This window comes from Lepidochelys kempii, chromosome 7 (assembly GCF_965140265.1).
Source record: "Lepidochelys kempii isolate rLepKem1 chromosome 7, rLepKem1.hap2, whole genome shotgun sequence".
Classification (NCBI taxonomy): domain Eukaryota; kingdom Metazoa; phylum Chordata; order Testudines; family Cheloniidae; genus Lepidochelys; species Lepidochelys kempii.
In genome coordinates, this window is record NC_133262.1 from 576,444 (window position 1) to 596,398 (window position 19,955).

The 19,955-nt window shown below is 48.7% G+C and overlaps 1 protein-coding gene across 7 annotated transcripts in view; it reads left to right on the forward strand.

Moving 5' to 3' along the window:
• The window catches only part of SETD5 (SET domain containing 5), a 173,443-nt gene extending 153,964 nt beyond the window's left edge, over window positions 1-19,479 (forward strand). For 6 of the 7 annotated variants that reach the window (XM_073350779.1, XM_073350782.1, XM_073350778.1 and 3 more), the window contains 2 exons: window positions 16,963-17,048; window positions 17,222-19,479. In XM_073350779.1, the coding sequence (XP_073206880.1) occupies window positions 16,963-17,048; window positions 17,222-17,824 (689 nt within the window). In that variant the 3' untranslated portion in view covers window positions 17,825-19,479. The other variant, XM_073350785.1, reaches the window with a different exon arrangement.
• The last annotated feature ends 476 nt before the right edge of the window (window positions 19,480-19,955 follow it).

The following is a 19,955-nucleotide window of genomic DNA, read 5'->3' on the forward strand; positions in this document are numbered from 1 at the left end:
GGCAGCCGGTGTCAAGTGGAGTGCCCCAAGGGTCGGTCCTGGGGCCGGTTTTGTTCAATATCTTCATAAATGATCTGGAGGATGGTCTGGATTGCACTCTCAGCAAATTTGCGGATGATACTAAACTGGGAGGAGTGGTAGATACGCTGGAGGGCAGGGATAGGATACAGAGGGACCTAGACAAATTGGAGGATAGGGCCAAAAGAAATCTGATGAGGTTCAATAAGGATAAGTGCAGCGTCCTGCACTTAGGACGGAAGAACCCAATGCACAGCTACAGACTAGGGACCGAATGGCTAGGCAGCAGTTCTGCGGAAAAGGACCTAGGGGTGACAGTGGACAAGAAGCTGGATATGAGCCAGCAGTGTGCCCTTGTTGCCAAGAAGGCCAATGGCATTTTGGGCTGTATAAGTAGGGGCATAGCGAGCAGATCGAGGGACGTGATCGTTCCCCTCTATTCGACATTGGTGAGGCCTCATCTGGAGTACTGTGTCCAGTTTTGGGCCCCACACTACAAGAAGGATGTGGATAAATTGGAGAGAGTCCAGTGGAGGGCAACAAAAATGATTAGGGGTCTGGAACACATGAGTTATGAGGAGAGGCTGGGGGAACTGGGATTGTTTAGTCTGCAGAAGAGAAGAATGAGGGGGGATGTGATAGCTGCTTTCAACTACCTGAGAGGTGGTTCCAGAGAGGATGGTTCTAGACTATTCTCAGTGATGGAAGAGGACAGGACAAGGAGTAATGGTCTCAAGTTGCAGTGGGGGAGGTTCAGGTTGGATATTAGGAAAAACTTTTTCACTAGGAGGGTGGTGAAATACTGGAATGCTTTGCCTAGGGAGGTGGTGGAATCTCCTTCCTTAGACGTTTTTAAGGTCAGGCTTGACAAAGCCCTGGCTGGGATGATTTAATTGGGTATGGGTCCTGCTTTTGAGCAGGGGGTTGGACTAGATGACCTCCTGAGGTCCCTTCCAACCCTGATATTCTATGATTCTATGATACTCTACCACCTACTTGTAAATGTGCTGATTAAAAAATGCAGTATTCCACCCAAAGGCTCAGGGTATTTTTTTTCTCCCACCCTAAACCTAACTCCCTGGTTGTGAAGGCCACTGACGAATGAAACCAACGTCAGTCCTGCTCAGCGCCATCCGAGAGGGAGCTAAAATGGCTAGATCTTGGCCACGAAAGCTGCTCCTCAGCCTCTTTGTGGTTCAAAGTAGCCATTTACCAGGCCCTGATGGCAAAACATGATTTTACAAATTGAGTTTTTGTCTTTTGCGCACCTGCCACGGGACCAGAGGGAACAATTTCACCCACCGATAATAGAACCCCAGACAATCTCCAGAGCTTCTCTCCTGATCTTGCTCAATGCTGCCAATACAGTTGCATGTTCTGTATCTGTGACAGTGGTCATGCATCAAACATCTCAGTTCCAGTTTTCTCCAGGAGGTAAAAAACACTGCTGAGGGACCGTACCTTCAAAGGACCCAAGCTGTTGAGAGAGGCCACAGACAGGTCTCTTCGTTCACTAAAAGGCTCCTGTGCGACACTGTGATCTCTGGGCATCTATATGACTGCGACAAAGAGAAAATATAAGCTCAGAGGCAGCTCAACAATCTTGCCCAGTCCACTATTAACCCATGAAGCCAGCTGAACCCCCACCTCCCCCCCAGGCAGAAGCATATATTCACCAAGAAGGGGCCATCCTTCATAGTCAATGACATCTTAGAAGCAACCATTTTGACCTGTTGGTTGAAGGTCAAGCACTATCTCCTATTCCGGATCCTACAATGCATCTTTCTCCATCCACCCTTATGGAGATTCTCTCAACCACTTTCTGTCCTTCTGGGAACTCATCACCTCAGACAGATGGATCCTGGAGGTGAGTTCTTCAGGCTGTTCCGTCCAGTTCAGCTTATCCTGCATGCCCTCCCTCTCTGTCCATCTTCAGGGACCCTTCACATGAGTTTCTTGAGGCAGGAGGTACAGTCCTGCCTAGTCAAACCTGTTCCACTGGTCTTCATCAGGAAATTATCCTATTCCCAGTACTTCCTCATCCCCAAGGAAAATGTGGGGTGAAGACCAGTTCTGGATCTCCGGACTTTAAACGTCTTTATCTGCTCTCAACAGTTCAGAATGGTCACTCTAGCAGCACTGCTTCCCTCTATGGATCCAGCAGATGGGTTGGTTTGTCTCCCTTGCCTTTAGGATGCTTATTTTCATATAGCCGGACACACCTTGTACAAACGTTTCCTACATTTTGTTGTTGGCAGGGACCGCTGACAATACCATGTCCTGCCCTTTGGCCTCTCCACTGTCCCAAGGTCTTTATCAAAGTCCTCTTGGCCATCACAGCCTATCTCTGTCAGATGGGAATAATCATCTTTGCTTACCTGGATGATTGGCTCCTAAAGGGTCACTCGTTTCTTGAAGTACAAACAGCAGCCAACAAGGGCCCTATCCCTGTTCCATTTCCTGGACCTTTGCCTTGGCATGGAAAAGTCTACACTCACGCACAAAAAACATAGACTTTGTTGGGGCCACACCAGATTCCTCTACCACCACCAGAGCATGCTTGCTAACAGACAGGTTTTCCACAAAGTCCAGCCCCATTTCAACAGTACAGCAGAGCCTGCAAACCACAGAAATGGCTTGCCTGCAACTCCTGGGTTGTATGGCAGCCTGTATGTTTGTGACACCCTTAGCAAGGGTACGCTTTCTGTGTCTTCAGGTCTGGCTGAGAACTATCTACACTTCCAACAGTACAGTCTATCCAAGTGGGTGTCCATACCTCAGAGAGTTATCAATTTTCTCAGTTGGTGGAAAGGTCCCCAAAAGGTATGGGTGGGAGTTCCATTTTATCAGCCCCTTCCCACAAGGATCATCTCTACATATGCCTCCCTGCTAGACTGGGGCATGCACTTCCAAGGCTTCACAGTGTAGGTCAAATGGGCCCCACAGGAGGCAATCCTCCATATCAGCATCCTGGAACTCAGGATAGTGTTATGCTTGCCCCCAGTTCCTTTCCCATGTCGGGCCACCCAACCAGAATAATGACGGACAACAGAGCAGCAATATATTATCTCAACTGACAAGGAGTAGCAAGATCACATTTGTTATGTGCCGAATCCATAAGATTATGGAACTGGTGCATATCACATCACATACAGATCTCAGTGGTTTACCTACCAGGACTGCAGAATACAGTGGCAGACTCCCTCTGCCTCAACCACAAGTGGGAGCTGAATGATACGGTTGTCGAAGGACACATCTTACCTGGGGCCATCCAGAGATAGGTCTCTCCATGACACCATCCAGTGCAAAGTGCAGATGATTCTGTTCAGGAGGCGAGGGAGCACAGCAGGCACTTGACAGGAGGTGCTCTAGTCATCTTTTGACCCCATGTATCTCTGTATGATCGTCTCCCGACACCATCACTACTCAAGGTCCAGATCAGAAACAGGAGAAATTAGTAGCCCTCCACATTACAGCATCATGACCAAGGCAGGTATGGTTTCCAGAGCTTGTTTGCATGTCTCAGCAACTGCCTCCACCTTCCCCTGACAGCAGAGTTCTTCCCAAGGAGTTCGGATTGCTCCCAACCTTCCCCTCAAGGCCTGACTACTAGATGGCTCTCTGGTATAGAACAAGACTGCTCTCCAGAGGGACAAACAGTGCTGCTCCATAGTGGAGAACCTACCTTCAGCAGTGGAAACATTTTCATTTTTGGTGCAGCCGCAAATCTATACCTCCTGTTGAGTCTTGTCTGACACACATTCTTGATTATCTGCTAAATTTAAAAACCACAGGATTATCGCTGAGCTCAGTTAAGGTTAGTTTGGCAGCTGTCACAACTTTTCACCTCCTAGTGAGGGGTTTTCAGTCTTCACTCATCCACTGACTGACATTTATTAAAGGCCTGTTCAACCATTTTCCTCCTCTCAAAGAACCTACTCTACAGTCGGACCTCATCTTAGTCCCTACTGCTCTGAGGAAACCTCCATTAGAACCTATGGGGAGCTATCCCCCTCCAAGGGTGGTAGCTCATTCCACCAGGGTCTCGTCTACGATGTGGCCCTACTAAAACATATGTATCTCAGACATCTTCAAGCCAGTCACCTGGTCTTCGGCACACCCTTTCCAGCACTATACTCTTAAACCTGCTTTCAGAGCCAACACAGCCTTTGGTGATTCTGTTCTATACTGAATCGGCTTCCTTAGCACCCTTCTCCGTAATTGAAGCACTGCTCAGGAATCACCTCATGTGGAACACTTTTATAGGGACTCTACTTAAAGAAGGAGAGGTTACTTACCTTCTAAAGTAACTGGAGTTCTTCGAGATGTGACTCCATATGGGTTTTCCACTGCCCGCCCTCCTTTCCCTCTGCCTTGGAGTTTTCTGATTGTTCTTTTCCAGTAGAGAAAAAACTAGAATGGCAGCAGGTCCACACCCTCACCCCGGACATGACAGTGCATTGGTCACAGGCTCTGACCTGCAGATGCTGCTGCTGAAAGTCTCTCATCAAGAGGGCATGGGCATGTTCTGGTGTGGCACACCCATAGAGACTTACTTCTCAGAGAACTCCAGTTACTGTACAAGGTAAGTAACCTTTCCTTTTTTTTGGCCTTTCATAATTCAGAAAAAGTCTCCTCTGATTAGCCTTAAATTTGCAAAAAAATTCTCCTCTGGGAAGAGTTTTATTAATTCATACAGCACTCTCAGCCTGTGTGGCACTTTACAGACATAAAGCGACAGCTCCTAGCACTGAGGGCCTTGCATCTAAATTTGACATGTCAGAGCAGAGGATGACTATAAATGGCAAGAGCATCAGAACAGGGGTGTTAGCTCTTGGTCTTATAAAGGGTTTTTTTAAAAGTTTGCCCTTTAATAATAAAAGTAGGAACAATCTCTGGCATGACTCTTTACAAGGGCACAAAAGCCAGGGCAGCCAGGACGCTCTGTTCTCTCTTACACAGCACTGAGACAGAACCTGGCAAGTGTCCAACCTGCTAGTTCTTAGCTTTGGCTAAATTTCTTCAAATTCTTCCCCAAAAAATCCTTTGTAACACTTCTGATTCTCTGATGTACAGCCTTCCTGAATTAAATCGACTCACCTGTACTGGATATTTTACAGTCAGCATCTGTGTACAGGGATTCTCAACATGAGGGATTCAAACCTTCAGGCTTCAAGCTGCACCCATCCTACAGTGGACTAATTCCTCTGAAATATGGACCCAGCAGGTGCCTCATCTGCTTAGGAGAGTCCCAGAAAACTAGCAGATCCTCAGTATTGCCATTCTTTCTCTGTAAGAACACACAAGCTTCAGGAAGCATGGTTGAAGCTTCGTTTCTTGGAACAGTCTATGAAGGTCTCTTCAGATCCTGAGAAGATGAGATTCAGGGCCCAAGTAGTGGACAAGGTAGCTTCACCAGCATCCGATCTAGCAAAGCATCAACTCCAAAGACCAGCATGGAGAAGAGACCACTGAGGAAAGACCCGGCACCAAAGCAGGAGCACACGAGCGCAGCAGGTGCTATCAGCACCAAAGCAGATGACGACAGTCTCAGGATCAGTCTGACACTGAGCGGGGCTGCTCTGAACGTAGAGGCAGAGCTCAGTGTCCTTCCATAAGGACAGGGACCACCTGATGCCTCAAAAGATAAAGCCACCAAACCCCACACAGCATTTAGGACTAATAAGGAATACCCCGCAGCACAAAATAAGCCTTCTGTGACACCGATCCCAGCTCCAGCAACTCATCCCTGAGCATCAACACTGCAGCTGAAAATGAGCTACTACGAAAACCAGGGCCATCAGTACCGAGGCATCTACGGGTGCCGGTGCAAGTCCCTAAGTACGCTGTATACCTTGGCTCCACCCATGGAGGAGGCCTGTTCCTTTCCATCACCAGGGCATACATTCTCAGCACCTTCAAGCACGGAAACCTCCTCCTCTGAGATCTGTGGTAAACATCACTGAGAGGTCTGCCAGCTCTCCTCATAGCACTTAGCTGTTGTCTCATTAGCAATGACATTGGACTTACCACTACCAGTCAAGCTAGCTATACCTCTGTGGCATACTGCCATGGCCCTCTTGGGTTTCCTGGGCCTATTCTCACAGGCCTCTCTGAGTGGTCTCCAACATGTTCTAGGAAGAGATCACTTTCCCTGCCTGCTCCTCTGGCCAGACCACCAGGGCAGAGCAACAGCAACATCCTGTTTCACTACCAAAGGTCCTGACTCCTCCTTCACCCAACAAGGCGGTGATCTCGGCATGAGATGACTTCATAAATTCCAAGGCCAGAAGAGCCCATTGTGATCATCTAGTTTGACCTCCAGTATAACACAGGCCAGAGAACTTCGCCAATGTGTTTCCTAGAGCTCCTTAAAAGAGTTGCTGAGACTCTGGAGAAAGAGAGACTTCAATCACATCAGAGAAATCTCATAAGTTGTTTGATGATGTGACAGCTCCCAGTCCACCCAGAACCATCCTCCACATAAATGAGGAGTTGCTCGACCTGGCAAAGACCCTGTAGTGGTCGCTGGCCACTGTAACAATGACTGCAAAATGACTGGAGAAACGGTGCCAGGTCCCTCAGCCTGGGTTTGAGTACTTATACGCCCATCCCAGCCCAGGCTTCTTAGTCATTACAGTGCTCCAGGAAAATCTAAATCAAACAATAACCCCTAAGGACAAAGATGCAAACAGCTTAACCTGCTTGGGAGAAAATCTTACTCCTTTGCCTCTTTTATAAGTCCAAGTGGCAAACTACCCAACATTCCTGGCCAAAAATGACTTTTTGGGCTGGAGTAGCGTTGACATCTTCTCTCTCAAAATAAGAGCAATACTCAAGAAAGGCCAGTTGGTGGCAGACAACTTTACAGGCAGAAATGGACTTCTCCGATGCTGCAGCCAGGTCTATGGACATGGCAGTGACTGTGCACACAGAATTCTGGTTCCAAGCATCAGGCGTCTCTAGGGAGATACAGGCCATGATCAAGGATGCCCTTTGAGGACACAGACTCAAAGCCCACCTGGGGTCTTGCACACCAGCCCCATATCACAAGCCTTACCGTCCTTAACCCAAGTTGAGACAATAGGTACCATCCTTTCACTCCGAGCAACCCAAGTACCGTTCCGTGAAGAAGCCAAAATACAATAGGATTTGTCAGCCTTCTGCCTCCATGACATCCCCTGACCCTACAGCACTTCAACAAATGTGACAGGACTCAGGAGCCACACTAGTTTCAGTCCAGAGAGCACCCCTTTGGAAGCTACCTCGCCCCATGCCACCAAGCATGGTGAGCAATGACATCAGACGAATGGGTGCTAGAGATCATCTCCTCCTCCAATTGCACCGCCGAATTCAGAGGAATGGGCTTCTGCTCTGAGTATTTCCTCATTCAGAAGAGGGCCTCTATCTTATCGTAGAACAGAGGAGACTCAACTAATGCACATGCCATCTCAGGTTTAGGATGGTCATGCTCATGTCCACCATTCCATCTCTCAAGGATCTAGACTAGTTCTTGGCTCTCGACTTGCAGGATGCATACGTCCACGTTGCCATCCACCTCGCACACAGGAAGTATCTGAGATTCATACTGTGCAGCCAATCATTGCCTATGCAGGTGTCACATTCTGGAGTGCAATCCAGACCAGTGAGAAGTTGTCACTGCCTGCCCCTTAGCCCGGGGTGCCTCACAGTGCTTTGCTGTGTGGCTTCCAACCAGGGCTACTTACCACTAGCCTACCAGCATGCAGGTCACACCCTGAGTGTCTGTGTGCTAGACAGTCCCTGTTCAGCAGCCTGTCAACAGCCACGCTTTGGCTTCCACCAGTCTGGGTAACCACTAGCAGGGTGACCCCAACATACTCCCAGTCCTGAATTTTCCCAAAAACCTGTGTTGTGCGCCGTCCATCTCTCTCCTTAAAGTGTAAACCTTAGTTAAACTAGCAAGTTGTGTATAAATCCTATTTCGACTACACCACTGTCACATTCTGGGGTGCAATCCAGACCAGGGAGTGTTTGTCACCACCTGCCCCATAACTTTGGGAGCTAGAAATTCAAAGCATTGTGAGGCACTGAAGGCTATGGGACAGGTGGTGACCCAATCTCTCCCTGGTCTGGATTGCACCCCAGAATGTGACAACAGGGTACTGCTCTTTGGCCTCTCCACAGCACAGGTTGTAGTCACAATGTGCCTGGCAATGGTGGCAGCCCGCGTAGGGAACTGATGTCGACTTGTGTATGAACAGTTGGCTGGTGATGGTCTCCCAGCAGAAAACCGCAGCAACCCTGGAGTAAATTCTCATGAAAGCTCCTTCACTGGAGGTTTCCAAAGGAGGCTGGAGCCGTCTGTCTGGGATGGTTTAACACAACAAATCCTGCCTCTTGGCAGGGGTCAGACTGCATGACTCTTGCAGTCCCTGCTAACCCTGTGGCTCTATGAAATGCTCTCTCTGCTCTCCTGGTGAGGAGTCTTTGTGAACTACTAAGCTGGGAATGGGCGACGGGATGGATCACTTAATAATTACCTGTTCTGTTCATTCCCTCTGGGGCACCTGGCATTGGCAACTGTCAGCAGACAGGACACTGGACTGGATGGACCTTTGATCTGACCCAGTATGGCCGTTCTTATGGTAAATCATCTGTCACCATCACAGACAATAGAGTTTGTAGGGGCTGTGATTGACTCTTGACCACAGAGAGCTCACCTGGAAGAGGCCAGGTTTCAGACACCAGCAAGGGACCTAAGATCAAACTCAACAACAACAGTGCGTTCGTGTCTGGGGCTGCTCAGCCGCATGTCAGCATGCATGTATGTGACACTCCCATGATAGATCTGTTTACCACAGAGGACAGTGCTAAGTGCCCATAATTCGGCACCAGAGGAAGCATGAGTCCAAGCTTCTTACAAACTGCTTGCCTGCTACAGTGGGCTCCAAACTTCCTGTATGCCTTTACCCCAATCTCCCTGATTTCCATAGACAGCACAAGGCCACACTTCTCCTGATAGCTTCCTACTGGCCTAGGCATATTTCCATCCATCTGGCAATCTGCTCAGACATGATATCCCAGCACAGTGGCCCAGTATTGCACCTCGACCCACATTAGTTGAATCTGACCTGAAAGTTGGCTGGCTGCATACCACTGGCAGACTTTTCTCAATAAGAAATCCTCGTGCAGTGCAGAAAGCAGTCTGTTGGGAAGACCTACTCCTTCAAGTGAAAATGGTTCTCCATATGGAAAATCCGGCATCATCTGGAACCTGTTGATGCTCCAATACCCCAGATTCTTGACTGTATGCTTCACCTGAAACAGGCTGGCTTGGCATTTAATTCAGTCAGAGTCCACTTTCCAACAGTATTAGTTTGTCACACTCCGATACAGTCATACTCAGTCTTGTCACATCTGACAGTATTGAGATTCCGCAAGGGCCTGCCACATACTTACTTGTCTGGCAGAGACCTGACTCCTACATGGGGTCTCAGCTTACTCCTCCTAAAATTCATGGAGCTTCCATTCACACCACTGTCAGAGTGTTCAATAAATCTTCTTATGCCTAAGGTAGTCTTCCTGGTAGCTATCACAGCACAGTGTGTCCACTAGCTCCACGCCCTCTTGGCCAGACCTCTTTACACTTCTTTCTCAGGGACAAGCTAGTTCTGAGAAGCGATGTCTCTTGCCTATTTCCAGAGTCTTGCTTTCTTACCTGGACAGGACCAAATGCTTCCTCATCTCTTTGTGGCTATATCTGGCTTGTTGAAAGGCAGCCATCTCAATCACAGAGAATTTAAGTGGATCATAGAAATGCAGGGCTGGAAGGGATTTTGAGAAGTCATCAAGTCCAGTCCCCTTCATTGAGGCAGGACTACACCATCTCTGACAGGTGTTTGTCCAACCTGTTCTTTAAAACCTGCAGTTACAAGGATTCCACAACCTCCCTTGGGAGCCTATTCCAGAGGTTCACTACCCTGTATAGTTAGAAAACTTTTCCTAGTATCTAACCTACATCTCCCTTGCAGCAGATTATAAACCTAATACTACTTGTAATACCTTTTGTTGTTATGGAGAACTGTTGATCACTCCTCCTTTATAACGGCCCTTAACAGATTTTAAGGTTTATCAGGTTGGTCCCTCAGTCTTCTTTTCTTAAGACTAAATATGCCCAGTTTTTTTTAACCTTTCCTCATAGGACAGATTTTCTAAACCTTGTATAGTTTTTGTTGTTCTCCTCTGGACTCTCACCAATTTGTCCACATCTTTCCTAAAGTATGGTGCTCAGAATTGGGCACTGCCCTCCAGCTGAGGCCTCGCTAATGCTGAATAGGGCAGGACAATTGCTTCTTGTCTTACATACAACACTGCTCCAGTTAATGCGCACCAGAATGTTAGCCTCTTCACAACTGTAGGATATTGTTGACTCATTCAATTTGTGATCCACTGTAACTCCCAGGTACTTTTCAGCTGTATTACTGCCTAGCCAGGTAGTCCTCATTTTGTAATTGTGCATGTGATTTTTTTCCTCTTCCTAAGTGAAGTACTTTGCACTTGTCTTTATTGAATTTCATCTTCTTGAATTCAGACCAATTCTCTAATTTGTCAAGGTTGTTTTAGATTCTAATCCTGCCCTCCAAAGTGCCAGCCTCTCCTCCCACCTTAGTGTCATTTGCAAATTTTGTAAGCTTCTCTTCGCTCCATTATCTAAGTCAGGGGCCGGCAGCCTTTCAGAAGTGGTGGGCCGAGTCTTCGTTTATTCACTTTAATTTAAGGTTTCACGTGCCGGTAATACATTTTAATGTTTTTTAGAAGATCTCTCTCCCTATAAAAGTCTCTATTTTATAACTAAACTATTGTTGTTATGTAAAATAAACAAGGTTTTCAAAATGTTTAAGAAGCTTCATTTAAAATTAAATTAAAATGTTGATCTTACGCCGCCGGCCCACTCGGCCCGCTGCTGGTCTGGGGTTCCGTTCACCTAGGCCGGCAGCGGGCTGAGTGGGGCCGGCGGCCGGGGCCCCAGGCCGGCAGCGGGCTGAGTGGGGCCGGCGGCCGGGGCCCCAGGCCGGCAGCGGGCTGAGCGTCTCAGAGGTTCCATCCCCCGGCTCCTGCCAGCCGGGTTCCCAGCTGCTGGACCCGCTCAGCCCGCTGCCAGTCTGGGGTCCCGGCCCTGCCCACATACAGTGGGTACCTACCTTCTCCCTGGTTCTGGCCCATTCTCTGCCTCTCTCTCTGCACTGAGCTGAGGGTGGGAGTGCACTGAGCACAGGGCTGGGGGTGAAGGAGCAGGCTGGAGGTTGGGGTGTAGGGTCTGGCCAGGAGCTAGAATGAGGGAGGGGGCTCAGGGTTGGGGCAGGAGGTTTGGGTGTGGAGTGCTTACCTGGGCAGCTCCCATTTGGTGGGAGGGGTGCAGGTGGGGGTGGGGGGTGCAGGAGCTCCCATTTGGTGCTCAGGGTGGGGATGTATGGAGTGTGGGGCGGTGCAAGGGTCAGGGCAGAGGACTGGGGGCCTGTGAGAGGGGTGCAGGTGTCAGGGCATAGGGTGTGGGGGGGTGCCAGTCAGGGCTGGGGTCGTGGGGGGGCTGAAGGAGTCAAGCAGAGGGCTGGGTGTGTGAGAGGGGGGTACAGGGCTCAGGGCAGTGGCCTGGGGGGTGTGCAGGGCTCAGGGCAGAGGGCTGGGTGTGTGTGAGGGGGGGTCAGGACAGAGGGCTGGGGGTATGGGCTGGGGTTGTGGGGTGCTCATGGCAGGGGACTGGAGGGGGTATACCCAGCTTCCACCCCCCTTTTCCAAGGTCCTGCCCCTGCTTCTTCTCTGCGTCCGCTGGGAGCAGCAAGCATGCTGACCCCGCTCCTCCCCCACCCCCTCGCGAGGGCCATCAGCTGATCGGCCAGCAGGGAGGGATGGAGAGGAGGAGGAGGGGCAGGAACCCAGCACACTGTGGGAAGAGGCAGGGGAGCCGGCAGGACCAAGCTTCTACCCCTTGCCCCCTGTCCCTGCGGGAGGGGGCGGGGGGTGGAGAAGAGCAGGCCAGGCCGGGCTGGGCAGGGCAGGATTTTTAATGGCATACTGCTGGTGCCCCGGCAGGCAGGAGCGTGCCATTAAAAATGGGCTCGCGTGCTGTCTTTGGCACGCATGCCATAGGTTGCCGACCCCTGATCTGAGTCATTAATGAAAATATGAACTATTATAGGACCCAAGAGTGATCCCTGCAGGACCCCACAAGATATACATCCTCCCAGTTTGACAGTGAACCGTTGATAACTACTCTTTACTACCATCTTTCAACATGTTGTGCAACCACCTTATAGTAATGTCATCTAGGCTATATTTCCCTACTTTGCTTATGAGATTAGCATGTGGGACTGTGTCAAAATCCTTATTAAAATCAAGATATAGCTCATCTACTGCTTCCCTTCTATCCACTGGACCAGTAATTGTGTCAAAGAAGAAACTTAAATTGGTTTTGCATGATCTGTTCTCCACAAATCCATGCTAGCTATTCCTTATATCCCTATTATCCTCTGGGTGCTTTCCTTAAGCAGGTCCTCAAGGAATCAATTTTGAAGCACTTAAAGGAGAAGAACATGATCAGGAACCGTCAGCATGGATTCACCAAGGGCAAGTCATGACTGACTAACCTAATTGCCTTCTATGAGGAGGTAACTGCCCCTGTGGAAGAGGGGAAAGCAGTGGACATGTTATTAGTTGACTTTTTAGCAAAGCTTTTGATACGGTCTCCCACAGTATTCTTGTCAGCAAGTTAAAGAAGTATGGGCTGGATGAATGGACGATAAGGTGGACAGAAAGCTGGCTAGATCGTTGGGCTCAACGGGTAGTGATCAATGGCTCCATGTCTAGTTGGCAGTTGGTATCAAGCGGAGTGCCCCAAGGTTCAGTCCTGGGGCCCGTTTTGTTCAATATCTTCATTAATGATCTGGAGGATGGTGTGGATTGCACTCTCAGCAAGTTTGCAGATGACTCTAAACTGGGAGGAGAGGTAGATACACTGGAGGGTGGGGATAGGATACAGAGGGACCTAGACAAATTGGAGGATTGGGCCAAAAGAAATCTGATGAGGTTCAATAAGGATAAGTGCAGGGTCCTGCACTTAGGACGGAAGAACCCAATGCACAGCTATAGACTAGGGACCGAATGGCTAGGCAGCAGTTCTGCGGAAAAGGACCTAGGGGTTACAGTGGACGAGAAGCTGGATATGAGTCAGCAGTGTTCCCTTGTTGCCAAGAAGGCTAATGGCATTTTGGGCTGTATAAGTAGGAGAGTTGCCAGCAGATTGAGGGACGTGATCGTTCCCCTCTATTCGACATTGGTGAGGCTTCCTCTGGAGTACTGTGTCCAGTTTTGGGCGCCACACTTCAAGAAGGATGTGGATAAATTGGAGAGAGTCCAGCGAAGGGCAACAAAAATGATTAGGGGACTGGAACACATGAGTTATGAGGAGAGGCTGAGGGAGCTGGGATTGTTTAGCCTGCAGAAGAGAAGAATGAGGGGGGATTTGATAGCTGCTTTCAACTACCTGAAAGGGGGTTCCAAAGAGGATGGCTCTAGACTGTTCTCAATGGTAGCAGATGACAGAACGAGGAGTAATGGTCTCAAGTTGCAGTGGGGGAGGTTTAGATTGGATATTAGGAAAAACTTTTTCACTAAGAGGGTGGTGAAACACTGGAATGCGTTACCTAGGGAGGTGGTAGAATCTCCTTCCTTAGAGGTTTTTAAGGTCAGGCTTGACAAAGCCCTGGCTGGGATGATTTAACTGGGAATTGGTCCTGCTTCGAGCAGGGGGTTGGACTAGATGACCTTCTGGGGTCCCTTCCAACCCTGATATTCTATGATTCTGTGAACTGGGATTGTTTAGTCTGCGGAAGAGAAGAATGAGGGGGGATTTGATAGCTGCTTTCAACTACCTGAAAGGGGGTTCCAAAGAGGATGGCTCTAGCCTGTTCTCAGTGGTAGCAGATGACAGAACAAGGAGTTATGGTCTCAAGTTGCAGTGGGGGAGGTTTAGGTTGGATATTAGGAAAATCTTTTTCACTAGGAGGGAGGTGAAACACTGGAATGCGTTACCTAGGGAGGTGGTGGAATCTCCTTCCTTTGAGGTTTTTAAGGCCCGGCTTGACAAAGCCCTGGCTGGGATGATTTAGTTGGCAGTTGGTCCTGCTTTGAGCAGGGGGTGGGACTAGGTGACCTCCTGAAGTCCCTTCCAACCCTGATATGCTATTATTCTATTAAATAAATTGGTTAATAATTTGTCCCACTATTTTTCCAGGTATCATATTTAAGCTGACCAGTCTATAATTTCCTGGGTTGTCTTTGTTCCCTTTTGTAAAATAGGTAATGTTTGCCCATCTCCAGTCCTCGGGGATCTCTCCCATCCTCCATTCTCAAAGATAATTGCTAACAGTTCCAAAGATTGATTCAGCTAGTTCCTTAAGTACCCTTGGATGAATTTCTTCAGGCCTGTCAACTTAAATACATCTAACTTATCTAAATATTCCTTAACGTAGTACCACCCTATTTTGGCTTGCATTCCTTTCCCCTTGTTATATTAATTGTGTTGAGTATCTGGTCACCATTAACCTTTTTAGTGAAGACTGAAGCAAAATAGGCATTAAATACCTCATCCTTCTTTGATGTCATCAATTATTAGCTCTCCTTCCTCACTAAGTAGAGGACCTACTCTTTCCTTCATCTTTCTCTTGCTCCTGATGTACTTTTTCCTTTACATCAGGATAGCTTGTAATTGTATGTTTAATATTGTCTCTTTGAGGAACTGCCAGCTCTCCTGAACTCCTTTATTCCCATGAGCCCTGACCTACCAGTTCTCTGAGTTTATTAAAGTCTGTTTTTCAAAGTCCATTGTCCTTATTCTACTGCTTTTAGTCGTTTCTGTCCTTAAAGTAACTAAATCTGTCATTTCATGATCACATTCACCCAAATTGCCTTCCACCTTCAAATTGGCAATCAGTTTCTCTATTGGTCAGGATCGAGTCTAAAATGGCTGTCCCCCTGGTTAGTTCTTCCACCTTCTGCAATGAGAAGTTGTCCCCAATACAGTCCAATAAATTATTGGAAATTTTGTGTGTTGCCATGTTACTTTTCCAACAGATGACTGGTTGGTTTGTCCCTAATTACTACTAACTCTTGTGTTTTTGATATTTCTCATGTTTGTTTTAGAAATGCCTCATCCCCCTCCACTTTGTGATTTGCCTATAGTAGAACCCTTGCCCTGACATCATCCCTATTTTCCCTTTTTTATCTTTACCCAGAGTCTTTCAACCAGTCTGCGTCTCATCTCCTTCTAGACCTCAGAACAAGTCTATATATTGTTGATACATAATACACCACCTCCCTTTTTATCTTGCCTCTCTTTCATGAACAAGTTGTAACCCTCCATGCCAGTATTCCAGTATGAGACTTGTCCCACCAAGTGTCTGTGGTGCTAATTATCATAATTTCTTATCTGCTAGTACTTCCAGTTCTTCCTGTTTACTCTCCACACTCATTGCATTTGTGTAAAGACATCTAAGATGTTGAGCAGATTCCCCCGCTGTTAGTTGCTCCTATGACCCTATTTTAATTTTCCATGTCTTCACCGACACAGCAACATCTAGTCTTCTATTAAGATTGCCTTTTTTATGCTTACCTGTGGGCTTTTGTCACCTGCCCTCTTTGAACCTAGTTTAAAGCCCTCCTTGCTAGGTTGGCAAGTCGGTGCATGAAAATGTTCTTCCACTTCTTGGTCAGGTAAACCCCGTCTCTTCGCAGCAGACCTCCTTCCCAGAACAGCACCCAGTGGTCAAGGAAGTCAAGGCCCGCCTGCTGACACCATCTGTGCAGCCATCCATTCATCTCCAGGATGTGCATTTCCCTGCCTGGGACCATACCCTCAACCAGGAGGACAGACCACCACCACCACCTGCATTCCCACAGCCCTGTAGTCACTGCTGATCTGCCCAGGGTCATACCTGGCAGTATTCATGCCCACACGGATGAGCAGCATGGACTAGTGGTCAGAGGGATGGAGGAGCCTCAGCAACCTTTCCGAGATTGCAGTATGTCCACTTGGCATCAGCTGACTAGTGGGCTTTCCCTCCAAATGTTAGGGCATGCTCTGCCCCAAGGCAGAGACAGGGTCTTCCGCCTGCTTGAGAAACTTGCCAGTGTGTGAGATCTTGAGATCTGTGTAAGATCTGTGGAGCGCCCCACTCAGTTTTGTCAAGCACGATGCCTTGGATACGGTGGCTAGTCTGATGCCGGGTTCAGAAGAGCAGTATTCCAACTGGTATTTGACTGATGTGGCTGGCACACCTCCGTCTCACTGCCTAGAAGGGATACTGTTTGCCAGTCACCTCCAGCGGGATCCGCTTCAACACATACTCGAAGACCGTTTATTTCCCCTACAATAAATGTGGTTCTACAGGATGTTGTAGCCCCTGTGGATCCCACAGCCTGCCCTCCAGCCCAGTCTTTCGGAGTCCTCAGCTTCAAAGGTTTGAACTGTGAGGGACCTGAGGGAGGGTTGTGCTGCGCCACCCTTCGTGCCCTCGTGCAGAAGCACCGGGAGGCTCAGAGCACAGGCGCAGCCCCAACAGATACGACTGTGAAAAAGTGAAAAGATCTTGTGCACTTGCGGCTCATGCTCCCCTACAGTGTGCTCCATGCCAACTACAGAGTCTTGAAGAACCAGTTACTGGCGGGTAAATAACTGTTCTTTACTCACACTGGTGGCTCTTGTGTGGTGTTGGGATTCTCCAGATTGCTGTTAGTTAACTTCTTTTGGCTTCAAAGACTTGAGGTGCTGGGTGGTGCTCCTGCCTTACCTGCAGCAGGACTGTGGAACAAGATAACGGGAGTGCACACAGATGAGCTTAGGAGAGAACAGTTGTGGCCCTGGTCCAGGAAGTGAAGTTTAAGGCTTGACTGTGCTGTGTCTTCTAGGTACTGCTGAGGGAGACACCCCAGAAGTTCTCAGTTCTGCACTCAAAGGACCAGCAGTTTACAGCCCTTCTAGATACAGCTACCAGGTAAGATTCATCAATGATTTCTAGTCACAAGCAAGCATTAGAACCTGCAGTTCATTGTCAGCAGCTGATCAGGTTGTTTGAACAGCAAACAGTGTTGCTAAGTGGGGGTTAGTAGAGAGAGGAGGAAATCTTTGTGCTATGACACTTTTTCTCTTCTTCCCTCTCTTCTCCAGCTCCTGCAGTCTGACAGCCCCCGAGCAGAGTCCCAGGCCCTCCTTCAGCAGAGTTCCTCCCCCTACAGAGGACACTCTACTCCATCTCCTGGATACAGCTACCGAGCAGCTCCACCAAGAACAGGACACAACCCCGCTCAGGGCTCGTCGGAAGCGTCCCTTTCCTCCACCTCCTATTCCAGTCCTGCCCATTCGGTTCCCACGGACTCCCCAGCTCTCTTTGCAGGGAATTCTGGGTATTACGGCAGCCAGCAGCACTCTGGAAGTAGCATTAACAGCAACCTTCTGAAGAAGAGTCAGTCTGCTGCTGCCAGTCCAGCACAGCAGGTTGCTGCAGACTCAGTGTCCTTGGGGTCGGTTTCTCAGCCTTGCACAGGAGCATCAGGTTCCAGCTCTGCTCCCCAGAGTTCCAGATCATTGCAGTCAGACTTGCGGACTATCAGCCTGCCTAATTCTGGGCAGCCTGCTCTCCACCAGAGCTCCAGAGGGCCAGGGGTTTCCAGTTCACAGCACTATCCACACCATGCGGGAGGCAGTGTCCATCAGTATAGACTGCAGCAGCTTCAAGGTCCAGGAGTAAAGACTCAGACAGGACTTTCCTAGGGATGCCTGGATCCATGGAGGACCGAATTGCCCATAACTCCTTCCAGCTGCCTCTGGAAGTGGCTTCTGGGCCAATGCTGGGAGCTTGCACCCGATGCTGGGGGCCCAGGGGGTCAGATGCTGGAGTCTGGAGTAAATGAGTGAGATTTATGAGCAGAGGCAGCCTCTGCCCTTGGAGGATGCAAATTTCTCTGAGGCAGAGACTAGCAAAGCTGGATACATTTTAGAAAAGCAAATGGTTCTAAGTGCAATGACTGCAATGCAGCCTCTGTCTCCTGTCCATGCCCATAGCTGTAGTCACTTGTGCAGTAAGGACATCTTTTTAAGTATGAAGACAATTTAAAGAAAATTCTGGGGGAAGTTAAACTCCAATCCCCAAGCTCCCTTGCAGGTCAGGTTCTCAGTGCATCTGGGGGGTTTTCATCCGTTACGATCATTCCAGTCACAACAGACCAGTGCATGCACCACCTTTGGGCCTGGGCTGTGACCCCCACAACCAGACCCATTTCCATTGTGACAGACTCCAAGAACTGGTCACTTGGCCCTGGGACTAGGAGACAGCGAGGGTGTGGGGGGCTCTGTAGGATGTAACTAGACGGGGGCAGTTCCTGTGACGGTCACTAATGGGGATCTGTGAATGTTTGTCACTAGCTGGGAAACTGAATTGGGGTCGTATGCTGCAGTGCATCATCAAGGGGAAGGTTTCCATGAACACGGTCACTGTGTGACGCTGGGTGGGGCTGCCCAAATGAGTCGTGTTCGTCCGGGGTCTGTGGTGGGCAGTGGAGTGTCCCCCAGAGTGCGTGGCTGGTGGGGACTCCAGGCCTCGGTAAGCTGAGTGCCGTAGGTGTAAAGTGTCACGCACAGGGAGTGTGAGCCTTGGGGTTCCTCCCACCTGGGGTCACATGCACAGGGCGGCGCCAAAGCCAGCCCAAAGGGGGTGCGCTGCCAGTTCAGCTCCATACCATTGCCAGCTTCTTTCTCACTTGTTTACTGTAATATCAGGCGTGTTTTTATTTATCTAATTTTATATTCAGTTATAACCATATTAGGTTAGCTAATATACAGCAGGTAGAGTCCCTGGTGCTGCAGTGGGCCTTCTCCTTTTTCTCTTGGATGAGATAATGCTGTGAGTCTGTCTCCCTGTCTTTCAAATGCACAGTCTTCTTCCTTTTTTAGGGCTGTTACAAGTTCTCTACTTCACAACTGAAATCAGGTGTTTGTTCAAGGTAGGGGAGACTTTTAAAATATTAAAACAAAGTAACTTTCTCCAACAGTCTGGCTGAGTGTGTGTTGGGGATGGAACTTGTCACCTGGAACACGGGTGTCTCTGTATACTGTATAAAATAGGTGTAAACTTCACTCAGTTTAGACCTGGGTGTGTAGTCTCCCATTTCATGCTGTGTGCAGCATGGGGCAGGCAGGCTCTGCCCTGCCTAGTGGCAGCAGTGGATTTGGGGGTTGGGAGCAGCATGCAGAGGTTCCAGCACCTCAGCATGTGCAGGGTGCAGAAGGGAGGCACCCTAGAAAGCTCTTGGAAAGGTGGGGGCTGCAGCTTCTGACTCTAGTGGGGTTTTTACACCATGCTGTAACATTTGAACTTTCACAAGAGATGTAATAATTTTGATAATAAAAATACTTAACTTGAAAATCAACCTTTTGGAATTTCCCTTCCCATTTTTTAGCGGCTTTAATGTCCTCGCCCTGAGAACAGACATACGGCCAGGTATTTTATGCATCTCTGCCCTGCTTTGCCCCCCTCTCCGTAACCCAGGTATGTAAAGCATTGCAGAGGTCTTGAGGCAAGGAGAAAACTGCATGTATCAGTAAAGGAGATCTGGTAGTTGTAGAACAAATCTTGAATTCTGATTTGGGTTATTATCGTGGGCAAGTCACACAACCTGCTCGTTTGTCAGCTCAGCTGGAATACTGAGTAAAATTCAAAATCCCTAGTGAGATTACATGCTGCCTTGGAATTGAATTTTCCCAGGGATTCCTGAGTTGCTTCCCTGGAATCATGAGATTCCCTGTAGTTAGCCACCCACTATTTCATCAGCCCATGGCAGCTAATGATGTATACTGGTCCGAAGAGGGGTTGCCTTGAGTTGGCATTGTATTGTGATACGCAGTA